Source organism: Ictalurus furcatus, chromosome 2 (genome assembly GCF_023375685.1).
Source record: "Ictalurus furcatus strain D&B chromosome 2, Billie_1.0, whole genome shotgun sequence".
In the NCBI taxonomy this organism is placed as follows: Eukaryota; Metazoa; Chordata; class Actinopteri; order Siluriformes; family Ictaluridae; genus Ictalurus; species Ictalurus furcatus.
This window is the reverse complement of record NC_071256.1, coordinates 37970882-37991409: the sequence shown is the minus strand read 5'-3', so window position 1 is coordinate 37991409 and position 20528 is coordinate 37970882. Positions and strand designations below refer to the sequence as shown.

General features: G+C 41.1%; 1 protein-coding gene across 1 annotated transcript in view; it reads left to right on the top strand.

Moving 5' to 3' along the window:
* The window catches only part of ppfia3 (PTPRF interacting protein alpha 3), a 47932-nt gene extending 29200 nt beyond the window's left edge, over positions 1-18732 (top strand). Inside the window, exons 14-31 of the mRNA XM_053618394.1 lie at positions 807-886; positions 1134-1299; positions 1380-1573; positions 1705-1945; positions 2311-2444; positions 2771-2922; positions 3360-3453; positions 4186-4267; positions 4566-4766; positions 5283-5345; positions 7633-7659; positions 9358-9533; positions 10774-10871; positions 13643-13818; positions 14394-14462; positions 14973-15135; positions 15752-15810; positions 16187-18732. Coding sequence (XP_053474369.1) covers positions 807-886; positions 1134-1299; positions 1380-1573; positions 1705-1945; positions 2311-2444; positions 2771-2922; positions 3360-3453; positions 4186-4267; positions 4566-4766; positions 5283-5345; positions 7633-7659; positions 9358-9533; positions 10774-10871; positions 13643-13818; positions 14394-14462; positions 14973-15135; positions 15752-15798 — 2163 coding nt within the window. The 3' untranslated portion in view covers positions 15799-15810; positions 16187-18732. The remainder of the gene's footprint in view (positions 1-806; positions 887-1133; positions 1300-1379; positions 1574-1704; positions 1946-2310; positions 2445-2770; positions 2923-3359; positions 3454-4185; positions 4268-4565; positions 4767-5282; positions 5346-7632; positions 7660-9357; positions 9534-10773; positions 10872-13642; positions 13819-14393; positions 14463-14972; positions 15136-15751; positions 15811-16186) is intronic.
* Positions 18733-20528: the final 1796 nt, after the last annotated feature.

Below are 20528 nucleotides of genomic sequence, written 5' to 3'. Positions count from 1 at the left end.
ACACCTACACAGATCACTACACACCTACACAGATCACTACACACATACACCGATCACTACACACCTACACAGATCACTACACACCCATATAAATCACTACACACCTACACAGATCACTACACACCTACACAGATCACTACACACCCATATAAATCACTACACACCTACACAGATCACTACACACCCATATAAATCACTACACACCTACACAGATCACTACACACCCATATAAATCACTACACACCTACACAGATCACTACACACCCATATAAATCACTACACACCTACACAGATCACTGCACACCCGTATAAATCACTACACACCTACACAGATCACTACACACCTACACAGATCACTACACACCTACACAGATCACTGCACACCCGTATAAATCACTACACACCTACACAGATCACTACACACCTACACAGATCACTACACACCCATATAAATCACAGTACACAGTACTCATACCTCAGTACTCATCTGCACACCTCAGTACTCACCTCAGTACTCACCTCAGTACTCACCTGCACACCTCAGTACTCACCTCAGTACTCACCTGCACACCTCAGTACTCACCTCAGTACTCACCTGCACACCTCAGTACTCACCTCAGTACTCACCTGCACACCTCAGTACTCACCTCAGTACTCACCTGCACACCTCAGTACTCACCTGCACACCTCAGTACTCACCTCAGTACTCACCTGCACACCTCAGTACTCACCTCAGTACTCACCTCAGTACTCATCTGCACGCTCTTTTTTGAACCTTTTTCATCCTCTTTAATTCTCTCTCTCAGGATCAGCTGATTGCGGAATTGGAGAGGCTGCAGCTGGAACTGGATCAGCTGAGGGGCAGGTCCAGCTCCTCCTACTCTCGGTAAGCTCCTCCTCCTCCTCATTGGTGTTCTGAACGGTTTTAAGAGCTAGCCTCAACATTGCAAAGTCTAGTGATTTTTGTCGTGCAGTATTTAGAGCACTAGCACTAAAAGGAAGTACGCATGGTGAGGATTTGTGTAACCTTTATAATGAACTTTCAAGCTTATGATTTTGCTCTGCAAGTATAAATGCACGTGTCTAATAATTTATATCGAAAGAGACGGTTGGTTCTCGGTTCTCCTCGGCAGCTCTCTTCCCGGAAGTGCTCTGGAGCTCAGGTACTCCCAGGGAGGCGGATCTCTACCTGCTGGCTCCACCACTCACCTGGATCACTATGGCAGTACAGGCTCAGGGGGCGTGGTCAGACGGGCCCACCGTGGACGCTGGGGCGGAGCCAGAGAGGACGCCAGCAAGGTGAGAAGCATCAGTTAACTTGCATTGGAGCTATATATATATTCGAGGTTAGATCACTAAACCCCTCCTCTCCTGTGCAGTACGGCGAATGGGAGAGCGGCGCTTTGCTCGGCCCGGGTTTCGAGGGCGGAGTCGAAGGCGGCTGCTCCGATGACGATGAGGATCGTGAGACGCTCTTCGGCTCTGAGCTGCTTTCTCCCAGCGGACAGACGGACGTCCAGACGCTGGCCATCATGCTTCAGGAACAGCTGGAGGCCATCAATAAGGAGATCAAGTGAGCTTCAGATTCACTAACGCTACTCTTTTTGTTTCATCACCTTTGCATTTTCCAGCTATTTGGCACACCTCCAACATTTTTTAAAGTCTCCCAGCGCTTCATGAATTCTGTCTGCGTGTCTGACTCAGGTTGATTCAGGAGGAGAAGGAGAACACAGAGCTGAGGGCTGAGGAGATCGAGAGCCGTGTGAGCAGCGTGGCTCTGGACGGACCCCCGGTTCCTCCGTCCTCTTTGGGAAGAGACGCCAGTGGCAGGACCTTCATTACTCCGTCACTCACCTCTTCCACTCTGGCGTCCCCCTCTCCGCCCAGCTCGGGTCACTCCACCCCACGCCTGCCCCATTCTCCGGCACGCGAGACCGACAGACAGGTAGCGTATCAGCAAAACTTTGTCAATGAGAACACGACGCAGTTCTGTAGTACGTTCTGGATCAGGTCTTGTAAACATGCTCTGTTCAAAAATTAAGCAACAATAATTTTAAGCTCAGCATTTTCGATTTTAGGATTAAATAAGGTAACGCTAACAGTACAAAAACTAAACTAGGCTACAGCACAAAATTTTTTTTAATTAAAAAAAAGCCTATTATGTGACACAATGAATCAACTTACATTCATTTTTTCTTAATTTATACAAAACGTGCTTATTAGATAAAAAGTTTGATCGCTAGTTAGATATATTATTTGTAGATATGTTTAATTGTCTGATTAAATCATGAGATTCGTTTTGTTTCTCAGAACAACAAGGAAGACGATAGGTCCCTGGCCCTGCTGGACTCCACCCCTCCACCCACCCCTCGTGCGCTGCGATTGGACAGAATGAGCCACACCCACCCCGGAGCCATGCTGGATGACAGCCGTGAATTCCGCAGGTCAGTCCGTTTTTAAAAAAATAAAATAAATAATAATAAAAAAAAAACTGCCACCAAGTCAGAATTTGGAAAAAAAAAATTTATAGAGATCTTGCGGTACAATGTCTCGGAAAACGTATCGCGGAATAATTTAACACAATATCGGTATTATATAGTCGTAGTTTCAATTTATATTTGTGATCACGAGTGTGATAGATAGCTAGCTTAACATAGTCTAGCTAAACTGTCCTGAGACTCCACCCCAAACTGCATATTATTTAAAAAAGTATGTCTCTCTCTCTCTCTCTCTCTCTCTCTCGCTGTCTCTTTGTCTCTTGTCCCTGCAGTCTCTCGGCGGACGGCAGCAGCTCTAACAGCAGTCAGGATTCCCTCCACAAGGCCAGCAAAAAGAAAAGCATCAAGTCTTCCATCGGTCGCCTGTTTGGAAAGAAGGAGAAGGGACGCATGGGACAGCCAGGCCGCGAGTCCACTTCTTTGGGTGAGCCAGGGACAGGAAGACAAAGGACAGAGACAAGGGACGTGGGCTGAGAAAAAAGAGACCCGTAAGGGACAGGGACATGATGGGCAGAGATAGAAGACAAGGTCATTGGGGACCAAGAGATGAAGGGTAGAGACCAGGCCACGAAGGAAAGGGACATGATGGATCTGCACAGAGTCATAGCATTGTAGAGACAAATAAAGGGCAAAGATATGAGGGGCATGGCAACTACGAGTAGAGACATGACGGACAGGTGGCACAAAGTGACAGGAACATGATGGACAGAGATGGAAGGGCCTGGAATATGAAGTATAGGACCATTTGGGACATGGACGCACATGAAACTAGGAGGTTCTTAAATTTATCGTGGTGTCCAAAGTCCACCAATAACCACTTTTAACAACACGGTTTAAGTTTAGCCTCGTTTTCTGTTCCAGCTTCCACTCCCTCTGATGATCTGGGCTCCGTTGACCCGCTCGGTCTCACCAAGATGGCCGGACCTGTGGACAAGGACCGTCGCAGCAAGAAGAAGTACGCTCGTCTCTTTTCTTCTCAACATGGGCTGTGTCTCAAATCACTTACTGTCATGGACGTTTGCAGGGCAGTGATGTTTGACCTGCCAAATGTCGACATTTTTTATACCGAGAAGAGTCCAGTGTAGAGAGCGTGTGCCAGATCTAAAAACAGGAAGCTGTAACTAACTAATGTTAGCTAGATATTCAAAGCTAACTGGCTTTGCAATACGTCAGCCATAACATAAACGGCTAGTTTGTTAAAAGCGTCATAAAATGAGGCATTAAGTTGAGCAAATTAATGTCATTTATACCACAGTGCTGCCAAATTCTTGATTCTGATTGGCCACGAGGTGTTGAATTAATTTTCTCATTTTCTGTCAGTAATTGAAAGCGCATTATATTGTTATATTACCGCGCTCGTTCTAATAAGTTATCGCTTCTGTAGTAGCAGCTCGTTCACATGGACTCGTATTCACAGGAAATAACTTGTTTCACGGATGTTACGCAACGTAACTAGAAATGGATCAAAAAGTATTCGCTGTGGTACTGTATAAGAGGAATAAAACATTTCTATGTAAAAAAGCATCATATTTGAGACCCGTTCACTTGCTTCCTCCTCGTTTAATTTCTCTCTCCTTTCTGTAGCGTATCTCTTCCTTCTTGTGGTGGTTTTGATGCAAAAATCATGCTCATGTCTCATTTTATTAAAGCGAGAACCTCAACGTCTCTCTTTCTTCCTTCCTTTAAGACACGAGCTGTTGGAGGAGGCGTGTCGTCAGGGGCTTCCCTTCGCCTCGTGGGACGGCCCCACCGTGGTGTCCTGGCTGGAGGTTTGGACTCGTTTTATTTACATATAAATATTTACATATACTTATTATTACTTGTATGCCATGTTTATATCGCAGCACCTGCAAGGACTACACAACACCAGGGGGCGATATGTAGACGTTATCAATGTAAAAAGCTCAGTGTATCTAACCTTTTAACTACGCACACAGACACACACACACACACACACACACGCACGCAGGTACTTTTTCTCACCATGTTGTTTCTATGCATCATAACGTCCTATCTGTTTCTCTCTTTTCCTAACCATATTTCTTCATCTCTCTCTCTCTCTCTCAGTTGTGGGTGGGCATGCCGGCGTGGTACGTGGCAGCGTGTCGTGCTAACGTGAAGAGCGGAGCGATCATGGCTAATCTGTCCGACACGGAGATCCAACGTGAGATCGGCATCAGTAACCCGCTGCACCGCCTCAAACTGCGCCTCGCCATCCAGGAGATGGTGTCACTCACCAGCCCATCTGCCCCAGCCAGCACCCGCTCTGTACGAACGCAAACACACACACACACACACACACACGTTGCACATTTACATAACACAATGGGAACTTGCATACCTCTTAGTCTGTGTGTCGAATCAAATCCGAATCAGAGTGAAATTGATTCTTTTGATTCATTTGGTTTGGTTTGGTATGATTTGATTTCACGCTGCACATACTTAAATAGACCAGAAAGATAAAATCATATTCCGAGGTGTGTGTAGGGATGAAAATGTTCACTTCCTGTGGACAAATCGATTCAGAGAACACGCAAGCGGTCCAGACTGACTAAACGCTGCATACATGAAACCATCCTAACGTTCACTTTCACTCACCAAGCAGGTTTTAACAGCATTATAACGGTATTCATTTGAAACACACACACACACACACACACACACACACACACACACACACACAATATCCTTGTTTGGCTTTACAGTGTTCAGTAAAAGAACTCAAAAGCCGGTTCTGAATTTTCTCACTGAGTAACAGTGTCCTGTGTGTATCTGTGTTTTTAGTCGACCAGTAATGTGTGGATGACGCACGCTGAAATGGAGTCTCTCACTGCAGCCACCAAACCGGTGAGTAACTTTCATTTCTCTTAATTCCTTAACAACAGACGCTACACTACACATACATGCAGCCTTATTACCCGTCTGACATTAGCTACTATCCATTTCAGCTAAGATATACCGACTAGAACTAATATAATGACAGACTTCACCGATGTTTTTTGTTCGGGATCGTCCATCAGTCATCCAACCCCATCACATCAACCCAGAATATAACACACCACACGTTCAGATCATGCTCACGAATCATCAGTGATCCCGAATCTCAGAGCCTGGGCTCTCCCAGAAGTCACGAGCTACCTAGCATTAACCAAAACACCACATTTTGCTTAACAGTTTACTACTTAATTAAAAACACTGTTTTGTCCTCAAAAGTACCTAAAGACATTTGCTCAAAACTGCTTTGCTTGTTATATTATGTTGGCTAGCTAGAGTTAGCAGTAAAGATGATGAAAATGTATGACTACAACTTTTACAGTCTTCTCAGGAATTTTGAGTTAGATTATTTTAGCTAGCTAGCTATTTTGACCTCGAAAGTACCTAAAGATGTTTTCTCAAACCTGCCAGGTTTGTTTCCGTTGGCTAGTTAGAAGTGAAGATTATGAATATGTACGATAACAACTTTTAAAATCTTCTCAGAAACCCTGTGGAGTTAGCTTATGTTAGCTAGCTAGAGCTAGCAGTGAAGATTATGAATATGTACGATAACGACTTTTAAAATCTTCTCAGAAACCCTGTGGAGTTAGCTTATGTTAGCTAGCTAGAGCTAGCAGTGAAGATTATGAATATGCATGATTAGAAGCCATTAGAGATTGCTACAACCCCTGGAAAGAAAATGATGTAATCACCACACGTAGAGGACGTTCACCCGGCTTTTTAAAAAAATTATTTTTATTTTTTTAAAACTTTGTAGCAAATAAACAAATCACAGATATGACACAAAACAATTTTTTTGTTTAATATCTGAACGTGGCTTCGTGTAAAATACCTCAAACAAATGTAATTAAATTGTTTTAATTAATGGCTTTTTTTTTGTTTTAGATCTAGAGGAAAAAAGAAGTAAAAAAAGTTCGGTGAACATCCTCTACGTGTGGTGATTCCATCATTTTTGCCAGGGGTTGTAGTTGTTCCTGATTGGTTTTAATGTGTTTCTGGTGGTCTCTAATGGTTCCTGATGGCTTAGCTAATTATATTCTGATGGTAATTATATCTACTTGTGAAAGAAGGTCTCATTTTGTTTGGGTAATATTTAACAGTAAGCATAAAATCCCTAACGGAAACCATCAGTCTTTAGTCTTAGTAAAGTATATTACTTAATGGAAACCATTAGAGGTTCCTAGTGATAACTAAAAGATTTAATGCGTTTCTGGTGGACTCTAATGGTGGTTTAACTGGAATGTCTGCTTGTAATGGTTGCTTAATGGACATTTTCAAGAATCTGATTGAAACCTTTAAGCTCAGTCTCGTTAAGGTAACATTACGTAATGGAAAACATTGTTGATTTCTAGTGGTCTTTAATGGATTTCTACTGGTCTCTACTGGTAGTTTAATAAAATGTGGTCTTCCTAACGGAAACGGTACTATTAGATTGAGGTGGAATTTTAACAGTGACCGGAAAATCACCAGTGGAATATGATGGAAACCATTAAGACGAGTCTGTTACTGTACATCCTGGAAATCGGAGCTTTTCCTAATGGATTGGTTTTGTTCAGCAGGGACAGTGATGTATAATAAATACTTTTAAGTGTCTGAGACACAGCTAATGGATTTATTTCGTGAACATTTCTGTGTGTTTGCTCTTTTAAAAAATATATAAGTCAGTGTTTGGTCTCTGATAAAAATAAAACGTGTAGTGGGGTAAAGCAGCGCTGAGAGACGGAGACCACCCTGAGTAGAGACATTAAGGGGAAATTGTTGGATACGTTTGTTGATCTCTGTCTCCCTTTCTCTCTCTCTCACGCTCTCTGTCTTTCTTTCTCTCTCTCTCTCTGTCTCTGTCTCTCTGTCTCTCTCTCTCTCTCACTGTCCCTCTTTGTGTGTCCTCACTAGGCTTTAGTGTTAAGCATCTTCTGCTTTTCCCTCAGAGTTCTGTCGTAGTGTACACACTGCTTCCACCTAATGACCCGGTCACTAACAAACTGTTCCTCCCTTTGTTCCCTCTCTTCCTGTCCTCCCTCGACATCCCTCCTTCTTCTTCCCTTTCATCGGCGTGTCTTTCCCGCTGCTCCTGCTGCTTTCCCTCCTCTCCTCTCCTCTCCTCTCCCCGTGTCTCTCTTTAACTCCTCAACCTGTGCAGGAGCTGAAGGAGTTCAGCTGGGATCAGGTATGTCAGCAGCACGGCACGTTCACGCAAACTTCACCCGATACATGCCGTTTATGGGGCTTTTTGTCGATTGGAGATGGATAGAAACGAGCTTGTTTTGACCTGTTTAAGAAAATAAAATTAGTCCAGCCTTAGTGTGTGGTCCTCAAAGACCCCTCTTAGGACCATCACGTAGCTTGTGCTCATTTCTCCTGGTTAAAGAGGCAAACCATTGCATAAGCTAGAAAAAAAAAACCCAACAAAGCATCTGAAAGCTTTGTCTTCACCTTCCAACTGGTTTTATAAATCAAATAATTGTTTCTCCACCCAATAACGAATTGGTCGGCACGTATTAAATTTGAATAATGTTTAATAACATCTGCTTTTTCTAAACATGCGCCAATTTGATTGTTTTTTTTTTTTTTTAGATTTGCCCAAATCTTATAAATATGACTAAGTAGAGATACCGAGAACTTATGAGATTTTATTTTGGCTTTCGACAGTTTGCGAACCTCTGTAATAGTTGCTGTATTTAAAGTTATTCGACGTGTTGCCGTAATTTCCACTGAAACAGGAAGTCAGTGTGGGACGTTTTGAGTGCCGCCTCCCCCTTTTTAAATATCCAATAGCGTTAAGCTTACCTCACAGCCTGGGCTGAGCCTTACTCAGCAGTTAGTACTTTCTTCCAAGTGAACGAATTCACGCCGTTTCTTTCTTAACCGACTGATAGTTTGAAAAACGGAATAAAACGGAATAAAACGTGCGTGCTCAGACAGCCAAAGACACGTTTATGACACGTGCTTACTGATACGGTTTCTCTCGCTCAACAACGGCAAGTTCGGCAAAGATGATTTAAAAAATTTTTTAGAATGTTTGGGGGCAGGACACTTCAGATTCTAGAGAGCATTTGATTGGACTATAAAATCTGACGAGACGCTGAAGTGCAGAATGATGTCCTCAAGCTTCTAAATGCAGATTTTGTCCTTGTTTTGGAGCGCGCTAGCTTATAGTTAACCTCAAGGCTGTCATTCATATTCATACGAAATTCATACGTGAAAATTTCGATTTCACGGGGACTTTAAAGGAATTATTTCCATGTTTAATGACATGTAGCGTTGATTAAATTCAACACCAGCCAGGTTATATACCGTATCAGGTTATATATGTACAGGTGAGAGATTACATGACAGAATATAGTGCATGCAGAAATAATTTTTTAAAGATTCTTTGGATCAAGACTTTTCAATATCAATTTTAGTACCAAATTTGACTAATTTAATACTTGGGAAAATATGAAAGTTTCTTTAAAGTGTAATGCATGATGATACGTGCCCCCCTGTGTGTGAGTTAACATTAATTAATCAGTTATATTCTCGTTGAGATAACAAATTCGGAAATTATTCATTGATGCATTGAATGTGGCTGTGCTATTCTAGCATTTACGGTAATTTTCCACCTTGATCGTTTAAACCTGCACCAAACTTGGCACCAGTATTTTTTTTTTGTTATAGCTATGCTAACATAAATTAGCATTATCATAGATTACTGACAAAACATTTATATATAACACATATATGGATTTTTGTTTGTTTGTACACAGACAAAAAAATTTGCGTGTCTTTTATAATCCTGAGAAAATGTTTGCCAGATAATCAGTATGTGGAAAACTCTTTAATGCAAATGTGTGTGTGTGTGTGTGTGTGTGTGTGTGTGTGTTAGATTCTGGCCTACGGTGATATGAATCATGAGTGGGTGGGGAACGATTGGCTGCCCAGTCTGGGTCTGCCGCAGTACAGGAGCTACTTCATGGAGTCTCTGGTGGACGCCCGCATGCTGGACCACCTCACCAAGAAAGAGCTGCGTGGGCAACTCAAAATGGTGGACAGCTTTCACAGGTACCGTTAACACCTTTAACCCTGTGCATGAAGTATGAAGGCTTAAACGCTTTACAGACACGTCAGATGTCTCATTTTAAAATTCATGTTTTCATGATGCAGGAGTTTCTCAACATCGCGAAAGTTGGATTAGCGTTTGATGCTAAATGAGTGTAATTTTAGTCATACTGAACCTTTTCTTGCATGTTTTCCAACACATCTGAGGTAAATGTTGATGTTCCTGATTGTTTTATCATATTTTCACTAGTGCTAACTTCATCGTTAGCCACAGTCATTATCACGTTTACGAGAAGATTTCACCGGAACGATCCACTATTTATTTTATTTATTTATTATTTTTTTTAAGTGTTTACCACTTCAGAAGTCAATGTTGTGGCATAGCGCTGACGATTCCAGTATGGCAGAACCAATTGAAGTTAAATTAGCGGTTGATGCTAACTATATTTACAGCGCAATTTTATGACATACTGAGTGTTTTCTTGAAAATTTACCAACACATCTGAGGTAAACGTTGATATTCCTAATGGTTTTATCTGGTTTTCACTTGTGCTAGCTTAATTGTTAGCCTCAGCTATTAGCTTGCATATACACGGTGGCATCTAAATATTAAATTCAGCCAGCCTAAATCCAAATACTTCAACACCCATGTTGTGGAACATGATTTTTTGCCTTTTCACTATACAAGTCATCTTAAAGCAGCTTTATAGACATGGCTGTCTTATGCTACATTAAAATACGATCACGTGTAACCATGTTTACGAGAAGATTTCATGTAAAAAAAAAAAAACACTCTTGTGGTATTTATACCACTTTAGAAGTTTTTTTTTGTTATTGTGATGCAGTGGTGAAATTTCTCAGTATAGCAAAAACATTGAAAGTTAGATTAGCCGTTGATGATAAATGTATTTACAGCCTAATTGTAGTAATACTGTGCATTTTCCTGATAATTTACCAACATATCTGAGGTAAATGTTGATATTCCGCATGTTTTTATCTGGTTTTCACTTTCACTACGCCTTTAGCTCGGCTGTAAATACCGTTTGTGCTATCTTAATTGTTAGCTGTAGGATTTAGCTAGCACATGCGTGGTGTCCATGCTCATTTTCACAGGAAGGAATATAGCTAAAGGAGATAAAGGCAACAGACTGGCCATAATGAGCAGCTGCTTTGCAACTCAATGCTTTGCAGCTTTCTTAGCCTTTGATTCATTTTGTTGACCCTTGTGACCTTTTGACCTCAGGGTGAGCCTGCACTACGGCATCATGTGCCTGAAGCGTCTGAACTACGACCGGAAGGAGTTGGAGAGGAAGAGAGACGAGAGCCAACACCAGAATAAAGGTCTCGTATGTCCTTAGACCAGACTTTCATCACGCCGAATACGAAAATATGAAAACGGCTTTCACCAAAACCACAATCTTTTTTTACTATGCTTTCAAGTCCTCCTGCAAAGTTCGTATTTACGAGTCGGGAAGTCGTAATTACGACGTCAGGTGCATTCAAGTCACTTTGGTCGGAGCAAGATAGCGGTGTACCTTCTTTTAATTAACTACAAAAAATATATAGAACAAAGAATGTGCATCAGGCATATTTTGCATTTTTAAAAAAAATGTTTTGAATCAATTTATGAAGCCACTGTAAACTTTATCCTTAAATATTATATAGTAATCAAATCATTTCCTTCCTAAAGGTGCTTAAACGTTAACCAGTTTGCTTGCATTTCAATAACTTGCTGCATAAACCAAACACATAATTACAGAAATCAGCTTCTGAGGCGAGTAAACATTCAATTTTAACAAATTTAACGTCAACTACGGACGTCACATCAATCGATTCCACTATGTTTTCTTACTGACACGCCTCCAACTACGGGCTCAAAGAAAATCCAGAGTTTCCCCACCCGTAATCCCGACTTTGCAGTGTCGTTCAACTCATAAATACGATCTTTCTGACACGACTTGAACGCACCATTAATTCTATCCATCCATTTATCCACCAAGGGCCAGATTCAAGAACTGGCGATTTTGAGTCCTAATGCGAAGACAGTATTTATGCAGGGGAAGTCATTTATATTCAAACTTCATCTACGCACACACTCAAGTCAATTATCTGACAAGCAGCCGAGAGTTTTGGGGGGGTTTGATAGTGTCTAAACCACCTTTAAACCTGACAAAAAATAAATAAAGTCAGGGATAGAAAATGCAGACTGAAGAAGGAAATAAAGTTATTTTCCCCCCTCTTTATTTTCAAATGTTAAAAGATGCCACGTAAAAGCAAGAGACAAAATGAAGAATAAAACTAATACAATACACGAATGAGATACGAATATACGAATGAGAAGATGATGAGCGTTGAAAGAAATCTAATAGGAATGTAGTAAATCTAGTATTTGGGAAATTTTCTTTATTTGTTCAATTCATAAATTAGTGAATTAAGTGAATACATAAATACATAATATTGAATTCAGTTAAAAATAACACTGCACCAGATTCCCACACGCTCATACGATTCAAAAGTTCAGGGGTCCAATAGTTTGCATAACACGCACAATTTAGTACTGATTTTTCACACGAGTCTGATGATTATTTGTCAGTAAGTTATGCAACTGGATCCAGGAACTTCTCCTGCCGTCTGATTGAGTCTGGAAATGTACAGTGGTTTCCGTTACACCCAAACTTAAAGATGTTTTCTCATATGTACTATTGTGTAAAAAGTCTGATACAGAGACGTTAGCCGCCGGGTCTCTGCATCGCTCAGGAAACTCTACAAAAGAGCCACTTGAGAGCCACTTGAGAGCGTGTGGAGAGCGGAAGGGAGGTTACCCAGCATGCATTTAGTCTTAATAACAAATAACACGCTATTAGCTATTAGGGCTTCAGGTCAGTCGCTGCTCAAAAGCTTTATTAACATCATGGAGGTAGTGTAAAGTACGATCCAAAACCTCATCGTGATACAGGAACTCGGCTAAAAAAAGAACCAAATAAATTAAATAAATAAATCTGCCCAGATCAAACAAGATAGACAGCATGGAAGTGGTCCAGATCAGCAGGAAAGAAATCAGGAACTTGAGTGCAAAGAAATAAACAAACTAAGGCTAATTTAGGGGTGAGGTTACAGGCACAGCATTGCAACGTGTTTGTCTGTAGCTGTACAACATCTGTGCGTCATAGAGTCCTTATATAGCTGCACAACATCTGTGCGGCATAGTGTTCTTATGTAGCTGTACAACATCTGTGCGTCATAGTGTTCTTATGTAGCCGTACAACATATGTGCGTCATACAGTCCTTATGTAGCTGTACAACATCTGTGCATCACAGTGTTCTTATGTAGCTGTACAACATCTGTGCGTCATAGTGTTCTTATGTAGCCGTACAACATCTGTGCGTCATACAGTCCTTATGTAGCTGTACAACATCTGTTCGTCATAGAGTCCTTATGTAGCTGTACAACATCTGTGCGTCATAGAGTTCTTATGTAGCTGTACAACATCTGTGCGTCATAGTGTTCTTATGTAGCCATACAACATCTGTGCGTCATAGAGTCCTTATGTAGGTGTACAACAACTGTGCGTCATAGAGTCCTTATGTAGCCATACGACATCTGTGTGTCATTGAGTTCTTATGTAGCCATACAACATCTGTGCGTCATAGAGTTCTTATGTAGCCATACATCTGTGCGTCATAGAGCCCTTATGTAGGTGTACAACAACTGTGCGTCATAGAATCCTTATGTAGGTGTACAACATCTGCAGTGCGTCATAGAGTTCTTATGTAGCTGTACAACATCTGCAGTGCGTCATAGAGTTCTTATGTAGCTGTACAACATCTGTGCATCATAGAGTTCTTATGTAGCTGTACAACATCTGCTGTACGTTGTTTAATGTAGTATTATGATACACGTTGTGCATGGCAAGTGTTGTGTACCTTTACGTTATCTGCCGTTCCTCATAAGTTGTTCTTACGTAGCTTCATTTTAATGTACTCCGTAAAGCGTTCTTATGCAGCGTTACACTATCTAAGCTGCATAAGAATACTTGTGGTGATTTACAGCAGAGTTAAGGATGGGTCAGGAAATCCTCGAATTAAGCTAAAAAGGTTTTTTTGATGCACAGATGTGATGGTTTGGTCGAACGAGCGCGTGATGTGCTGGGTGCAGTCCATCGGTCTGAAGGAATTCGCAGATAACCTGGCTGAGAGCGGAGTGCATGGAGCTCTTCTCGCCCTGGACGACACCTTCGACTACACCGACCTGGCCCTACTCCTTCAGATACCCAACCAGAACACACAGGTGAGAGAGAGAGCGCGCCATGTCTCGTTTCCTTCCTGTCTCTGCCCCTTGTCCTGTCATCGGCGTGTTGTCCTATTGTGTTCACCTATTCTGTGTTTCGTCCATGATTAGTTTGTCTACGTATAACCTGTCCGTCGTATAATACGTATAATTCTGTGAGCAGTGTGAATGTTTTGATTGGTCAGTCAAAAGAAATAAATTGCATATAATGGTGTGCACAAGTTTGCGTATCCTTGGGACAACGTTAAGAAGAAATTTCAGCTCTGGTCTCACTTTGGGAGTGTGGGAAGTAATCAAAAACGTTTTGGAAAAAGTATCGGTATTCAATTGTCCAAATTATATAGACTCAAAATGCTATGGTTCCCAACCTGCTGTTTTTATTTGCCACAGTAGCTCAGCCTCTCTATTGCACCTCACATTGTGGTTTTTTTTTCTTTTCATGATGCAGTAAATGACATTATTATTATTATTATTTATTTGAATTTTTTTTTATTGCGCAAATGTTTATTGATGAAGGATTACCAGAAGCAGACCCAGATATTTGGACCTTGTTGTATTTTTCTCCACTTTCTCAGGCACGCCAACTCCTGGAGAAGGAGTACAACTCCCTGATCGCCATGGGAACCGAGAGGAGGCCGGATGAGGTGAGCGTCTCGTCACACGTTACATAAAAGACAAACGTCGCGTATGATGATGATGATGATGATGATGATGTAGATAACATGAGTTATATTGGCCAATATATTATGCTTTATGTACAACTGGGAGTAAAATCCTGAGCAACGGAACAACAAATATCTTTCATTGTCTTTAAGCAAATTCTCTGATAGTGGTTAATAATATGTAAATGATAGCACGGCTTGCTTACAGTTACAGCGTGAGATTGTGTGCAGTATTGCCCGTGTAGTTAAAGGTAAAGAATAAGAAATCTGAGCTGTCAGAAAACTCTGATTTCTGAAGAGAACAAAAATGGGTCGTTCACATGGAAACAAGAAGTTCCTGTAGGTTCTGCAGTTGGTCTGTGCACGCTTTCGTTACGTTTGAAACGCGCTGCCTGAACGAACGACCCGATTCCACGTTCGTTCAGAGATAGAGTCTAACACATAGCTCAGAGACCCACGCGAAGCGCTGACGGATTTGCGGTTCTCTCTCAGGACGGCACGAAGACGTTCACTCGCTCCCCGTCCTGGAGGAAGATGTTTCGCGAGAAGGACCTGAGAGGAGTGACGTCAGACTCTTCGGAGACGCTGCCTGCTAACTTCCGCGCCTCGGCCATCTCCACTCCATCCGTGACCCTGCGGAAGGTTCAGAGCGAAGGTACGACACTCAGCAGTTATACATTCGCATCACTGGAGCCAAACGAGACGAACCAGACTCGAAAAGTACAACAATCGGGACGTCTTTGTTAGACGTGATGCCGTTTTAAGCCGGGGTTAGACCGTGTGAGTTTGGAACAGCTTAGACATTAGTATGCGGACAGTTTTCGATGTCACGACTTTGGATTCATACTTGATTCCTTAAGATCCTTACTTAAGAGCAGTTGAATCCTGGATTCTGATTGGTCAGAAGCTGTCGATTAATTTTCTAGAACAGCAGCTCGGACAGTAGTTAAACAGCAGGTTTCCATTAATGGGTTAAAAACCCTGTGTATAATCGCTGATATGTAAGGAGAAGTTTATTTAACATGACCTACAGAACCCAGATAGTGAACTAGCTCAAGACTGTAAATCAGATGCGGTCCTTAGGGGTCGTTTCTTAAAGAAGAATGATGATACCCAGGGGTGTTTCTCGTGTACAAACCCACTTAAAGGTATGTTTATGACATACCGATCTCGTATGTCCTCTCAGTTAAGTCATAGCATGTGATTCGAGACGCATCCTTTAATTGCGAAACACGTATAAACATGGCGTTTACCTCTTTCTCTCTCTGCAGTGTCTCCGAGGGGCGAGTCAGCATCAGTGAGAACGTACTCTTGCTGAAGGCCTCAAAAGGTGTGCAGTTAAACCAACCACACACACACACACACACACACACACACACACACACACACACACACATACAGGGGAGAGATTTGATTTGAACTCTGCGTTTACAAGCGTAACAGGAATGCTTTGATTGTAAGCTTGGCTTTTGTTTATGAGTCTTTAATAACGTAATGACTCAGGCTACAGTTTCCACATGTCTAAAGGGCGTTGCGTCCTGGAGCCGCTCTCATTGTGCTCTCTCCGCTGTTGTTGTGATAAATTGTGCTCAAAACTTTAGTGGCTTGTAAGAATTCTTGGTTTCAGGGGAATCGCTGTCGACGCGGCGATGAATCGAATCCAGGTCACGCGAGCGCTGACGTTGCCATTCTGTGTCTCTTTACAGGGGGCGCTGTGAGCACACGACTGGAAACTGTACGGCGAGAGGGGAAAAAAAAAAAGCAATGATTATATACATTTCGAAAACATGGAGAGAGAGAGAGAGAGAGAGAGAGAGAGAGAGAAACCCCACTGGTCTGAACCATTCTGCAATAACAGAAGATGGAGCCGTGGCAATCGGAAGAAGATTTTAAAAATAAAAAATAAAAGAAATAGAACTTAAGGATTAAAGACGTGACGAATGTATGACGTATGAGGACAATGAGGACACTCAGACTGGCGTGGGACTGGAGGACTCTTTTTATCTTTCGCTCTGTCGTTCTCTCGTCCCTTTTTTTCTCTGTGCCATGATGTCTCCGAGTCGTCGGTTTAATCGAAACTGCCGCTTTCTCCCCCTGCTCCATTCATTTGGACCAACCCTGTGCACTCGTGCGCATTTCGCCGGATTGTACCACCTCAGAAAAAAAGGGGCCGTCTTTATTATATTTGTTTTCTTCCTCGCCCAGGGTTTCTTTATCGTTTTCCACCCAGACAGGATGGAAGTTAGCGCAGACAGAAGGCATCGTTACAGCAGAGCGAGTGCGAGTCAGAGGTTATCCGTGACGGACAGCGGTATCTCCGCTCCCGTCGTGCGAGGAACCTCGTGCCGAAAAGCGTTACGGGACTTCCCTCAAGGCGAAGCTTTTATCTGCACTTTTTCAACAGGGAGCCGGTGTGTAAAAGAGCCGCATGGATGTCGATTCGTAACTCGATTATGTATGTTTTAAGCGAAAAATCGAGACTTTAAGGCGCGACAGAAGAGCAAATAGATGGGAAGAAAGAGGAAAAAAAGAGAGGGAAAGATATAAAGAGAAGAAGGGGATGTTTTAGAGAGGTAAGAACATCCGCAGCGTCCTCTTAGACGCGATCACGCAAGCCATAACAGAGGACGAAGAGCAAAGCGCTGAGGAAAAAAAAGAGAGCGAGAGAGAGAGAGAGAGCAAAACTATATGAGTACCGAAAGCGAATCGTTTCTTCTGTGTTGCGATGCATGTCGAACATCGAACAACGACTCAAACCTTTGGGGAATAAGACAACGTGACAATGTGAATTCAAAAACGCAAAATAAGTGTACATTAATATACGACGACATCGAGAGCCTGGGGAACAATTTGTAAAATGTGTGTATTTTCATTTTTATTTTTTTGATTTTGTATGAACTATATTTATTTTCTTTAACGTATGTATCGAACAACTGTATGTACATGTTCATTTATTACCTAATTCTGACCGTAAGTTTGATTTTATCTAGTTCAAAGCATAAATATCTAAAAAAGGGGAAAAAAAAAAATTATGAAAAAAAAATGGTCATATGAAAGTATGCTACTTGTAATGTGTAAAAAAAAATTTTGAGGACAAACTTGTGTTATGATTTCAAACGAGACGTTGCCGAGGACGACGGCGACTCGGATCGAACACGCCACCTGTGAAATAAAAAGTCATAAAGCCACTGACGATATATATAACGGAGGATGTGAAAATAAAAATAAAGCGGTCCTGAACGGTACCTCAGGTCATCTCGGTGTGTTTGTGATCCGCTCAGAGGGACTCTAGAGCATGTATCGGGTTTCGTGTGTCGTGTGTGCGTACGTAAGTATGTGTTCCGCTGTGTAAATGACCGTTGTTGATTCGCTGCAACCCTAAGACTGAGGACATGTATGTATGTTTACAAAAAACAAAACAAAAAACAAAGGTATTTGTACATGTGCAAATATATTCATTAAGAATTCATGCTGCGTCTTTGCATGCTTGTGTGTGTGAGAGAGAGAGTGTGTGAAAGAGAGAGAGAGAGAGAGAGTACACTATTGCTATGCAACTGGGACATATAGACACAGCATAAAGTAGCTACTGTCTTAAGATGATGCAGCTTAGATGATTTAAACACACATTGTAAAGCTCGAATGGCGCTGAAAAGAAGACAGAAGTATCCGGAACGTCAACATTTCTCTCAGATCTGTTGGTAAATTCCTAAGAAAAGACTCAGTTTGGGCTAAAACTGAGAAAAACTGCAATTATACTTAGCATCAAACGCTAACCTAACTGTCATGGGTTCCACGATATCAGTCACTAACTTACTTAAGAGCTATCAAAATTTTGTCACGTTAACGCTTAATGCTAGACTGGATGCTACAGGACGAGCATATCTTACTTGTAGCCTCATAGCTCCAGCACAAATGAAAGAACTAGCTAATCTTCACACATCAAGGCAATGTAAAGGCAAAACGACTGGGAACAGTACAAAAGTGTCAGGAACGTCAACATTTCTCTCAGATCTGTTGCAGAATTACTTAGAAAATACTCTGTATGGCTAAAACTACACTACAATTACACTTAGCATCGACTGCTAAAGCAGCTTTCTTGGGTTCCGCCATATTGGCCGTAAGTATGGCGATCACAAGTATCATTTATAAACCAACATTTATACGTTACATAATGTTTGTACTGCCTTTAAAACCTCAGAGGCACCATGGTGTAGTTTATTTAGCCTCTGTCCTGATTGTATTCGCACAGTTTAGCATTGTATGGTTAACTCAGGTGGTCCTAAAATAATATTACGATTAAAATGAAAAGGTTTTCATTTTTTTGCCCCCTCCCCTACTTGACAGTTACCTCAGGGGACTGCTAATCTTGCGCTAGTGCTACATAGCTAATCTAGCTAACAATGAAAGAAATCTTATAGCATCCGCTTTAGTGTTGTGCAAACAGCATGTCTAAATCATCACACACTCTCCTTTAGTTTTCACGATGCTAATATGGAGTATATGCACTTCATGTTACTTGTTTGCTAATTTAGCTAGCACCAGTGCGAAACTAAAGAACAAACTTCAGACATCAAGGTAATGAAAAGGCAAAATGGCAGTGGAAACAAGAAAAAGTGTCAGGAACGTCAACATTTCTCTCAGATCTGCTGCAAAATTACTTAGACAAGACTTGATTACACTTAAAATCAACTGCTAACGCAGCTTTCTTGGCTTCCACCATATTGGTCACAGCTCCCATGGAGATATGAAAATTCTCTTCTTCTAAGTATTGTGAACGCAAGTGTCATTTATAAACAGGCATTTTATATGTTACATAATATTTGTTCTGCCTTTAAAACAGCCCTCCAGAGACATCATGGTGTAGTTTATTTAGTTAGTCTAGCTAGCTCCACTGCAAAACTAAAGAAATAAACTCAAGATACTGGGGCAATGTAAAGGCAAAATGACAGTGGAAACATAACAAAAGTGTCAGGAACGTCAACATTTCTCTCAGATCTGTTGGTAAATTAATGAGAAAAGACACTTTATGACTAAAAGTACACTGTAACTACTCTTAGCATCAACCGCTAAACTTCTGCCAAATGGTTCCACCATATTAAGAAACATCAACACTGGTCATAGGTTATAAGTTTTCCTTTATCTAGTACCAACATGAATAAAGTGACTAACACTCATGCGTTGGTTACATGTCAAGCATTAGTCCTGCTACATGGAGCTATGGTAGAGCAGAACATGAGCTTAATTAGCAGATCATTAGCATGGCCACCGGGAATAATCCGGGCAAGTTGCCAAATTACTTAGTTGTACGAACAAATGGTCAGTTTGCTGTCACTGTAATCACTGTAAGCACTCGGCAGATAATTATGGCCTGTATAAACAATAAATTAATGACAATAACTTTAACGGTAATTAATTTGTAAGAATTGCTCGTTACTAATTAGACGATGCATTAATAAGTAGTAATTACACTTAATGAACAATTGACTAATATAACAAAATGGCCTCATTAATTTATTATCAGCATAAACATATTAGTATGATAATTCCTTAAAAGAAATACTACACCTTTTTTTTCAGCTTTCACTTCATTATTTATTAATGCCTTTATATATTTTTACTTACATAGCCCGAGTCGAATAAAACTCTATAAATCTCAGCAAACAAATGTGTTTTTTTTTTTGTTTTTGTTTTTTTTTAAGAAAAGTTGTTGGTTTTTTGCAGGCTCTAAGTAAAATTCTTCCACACAGATACGCATACACACAAACACACACAAACACACACACACACACACACACACACACACTCCAGATTACGGAGGCCACGTATGAGTGTTTCGTAATCCTATAAATATATACATAGTTACAAACTTACACAGATGCATGTGTTTCCCATACAGAACATTTACAAGGAAATATATTAATATCACAGGTACTCATGCTTATACACTAATAAACAGTAATAACTTACAGCATGTATATAATAGATACAATACAAATACATATATATAGATAGATAAAAAAAAATTTAAAAAACAGCATTTATGGAACT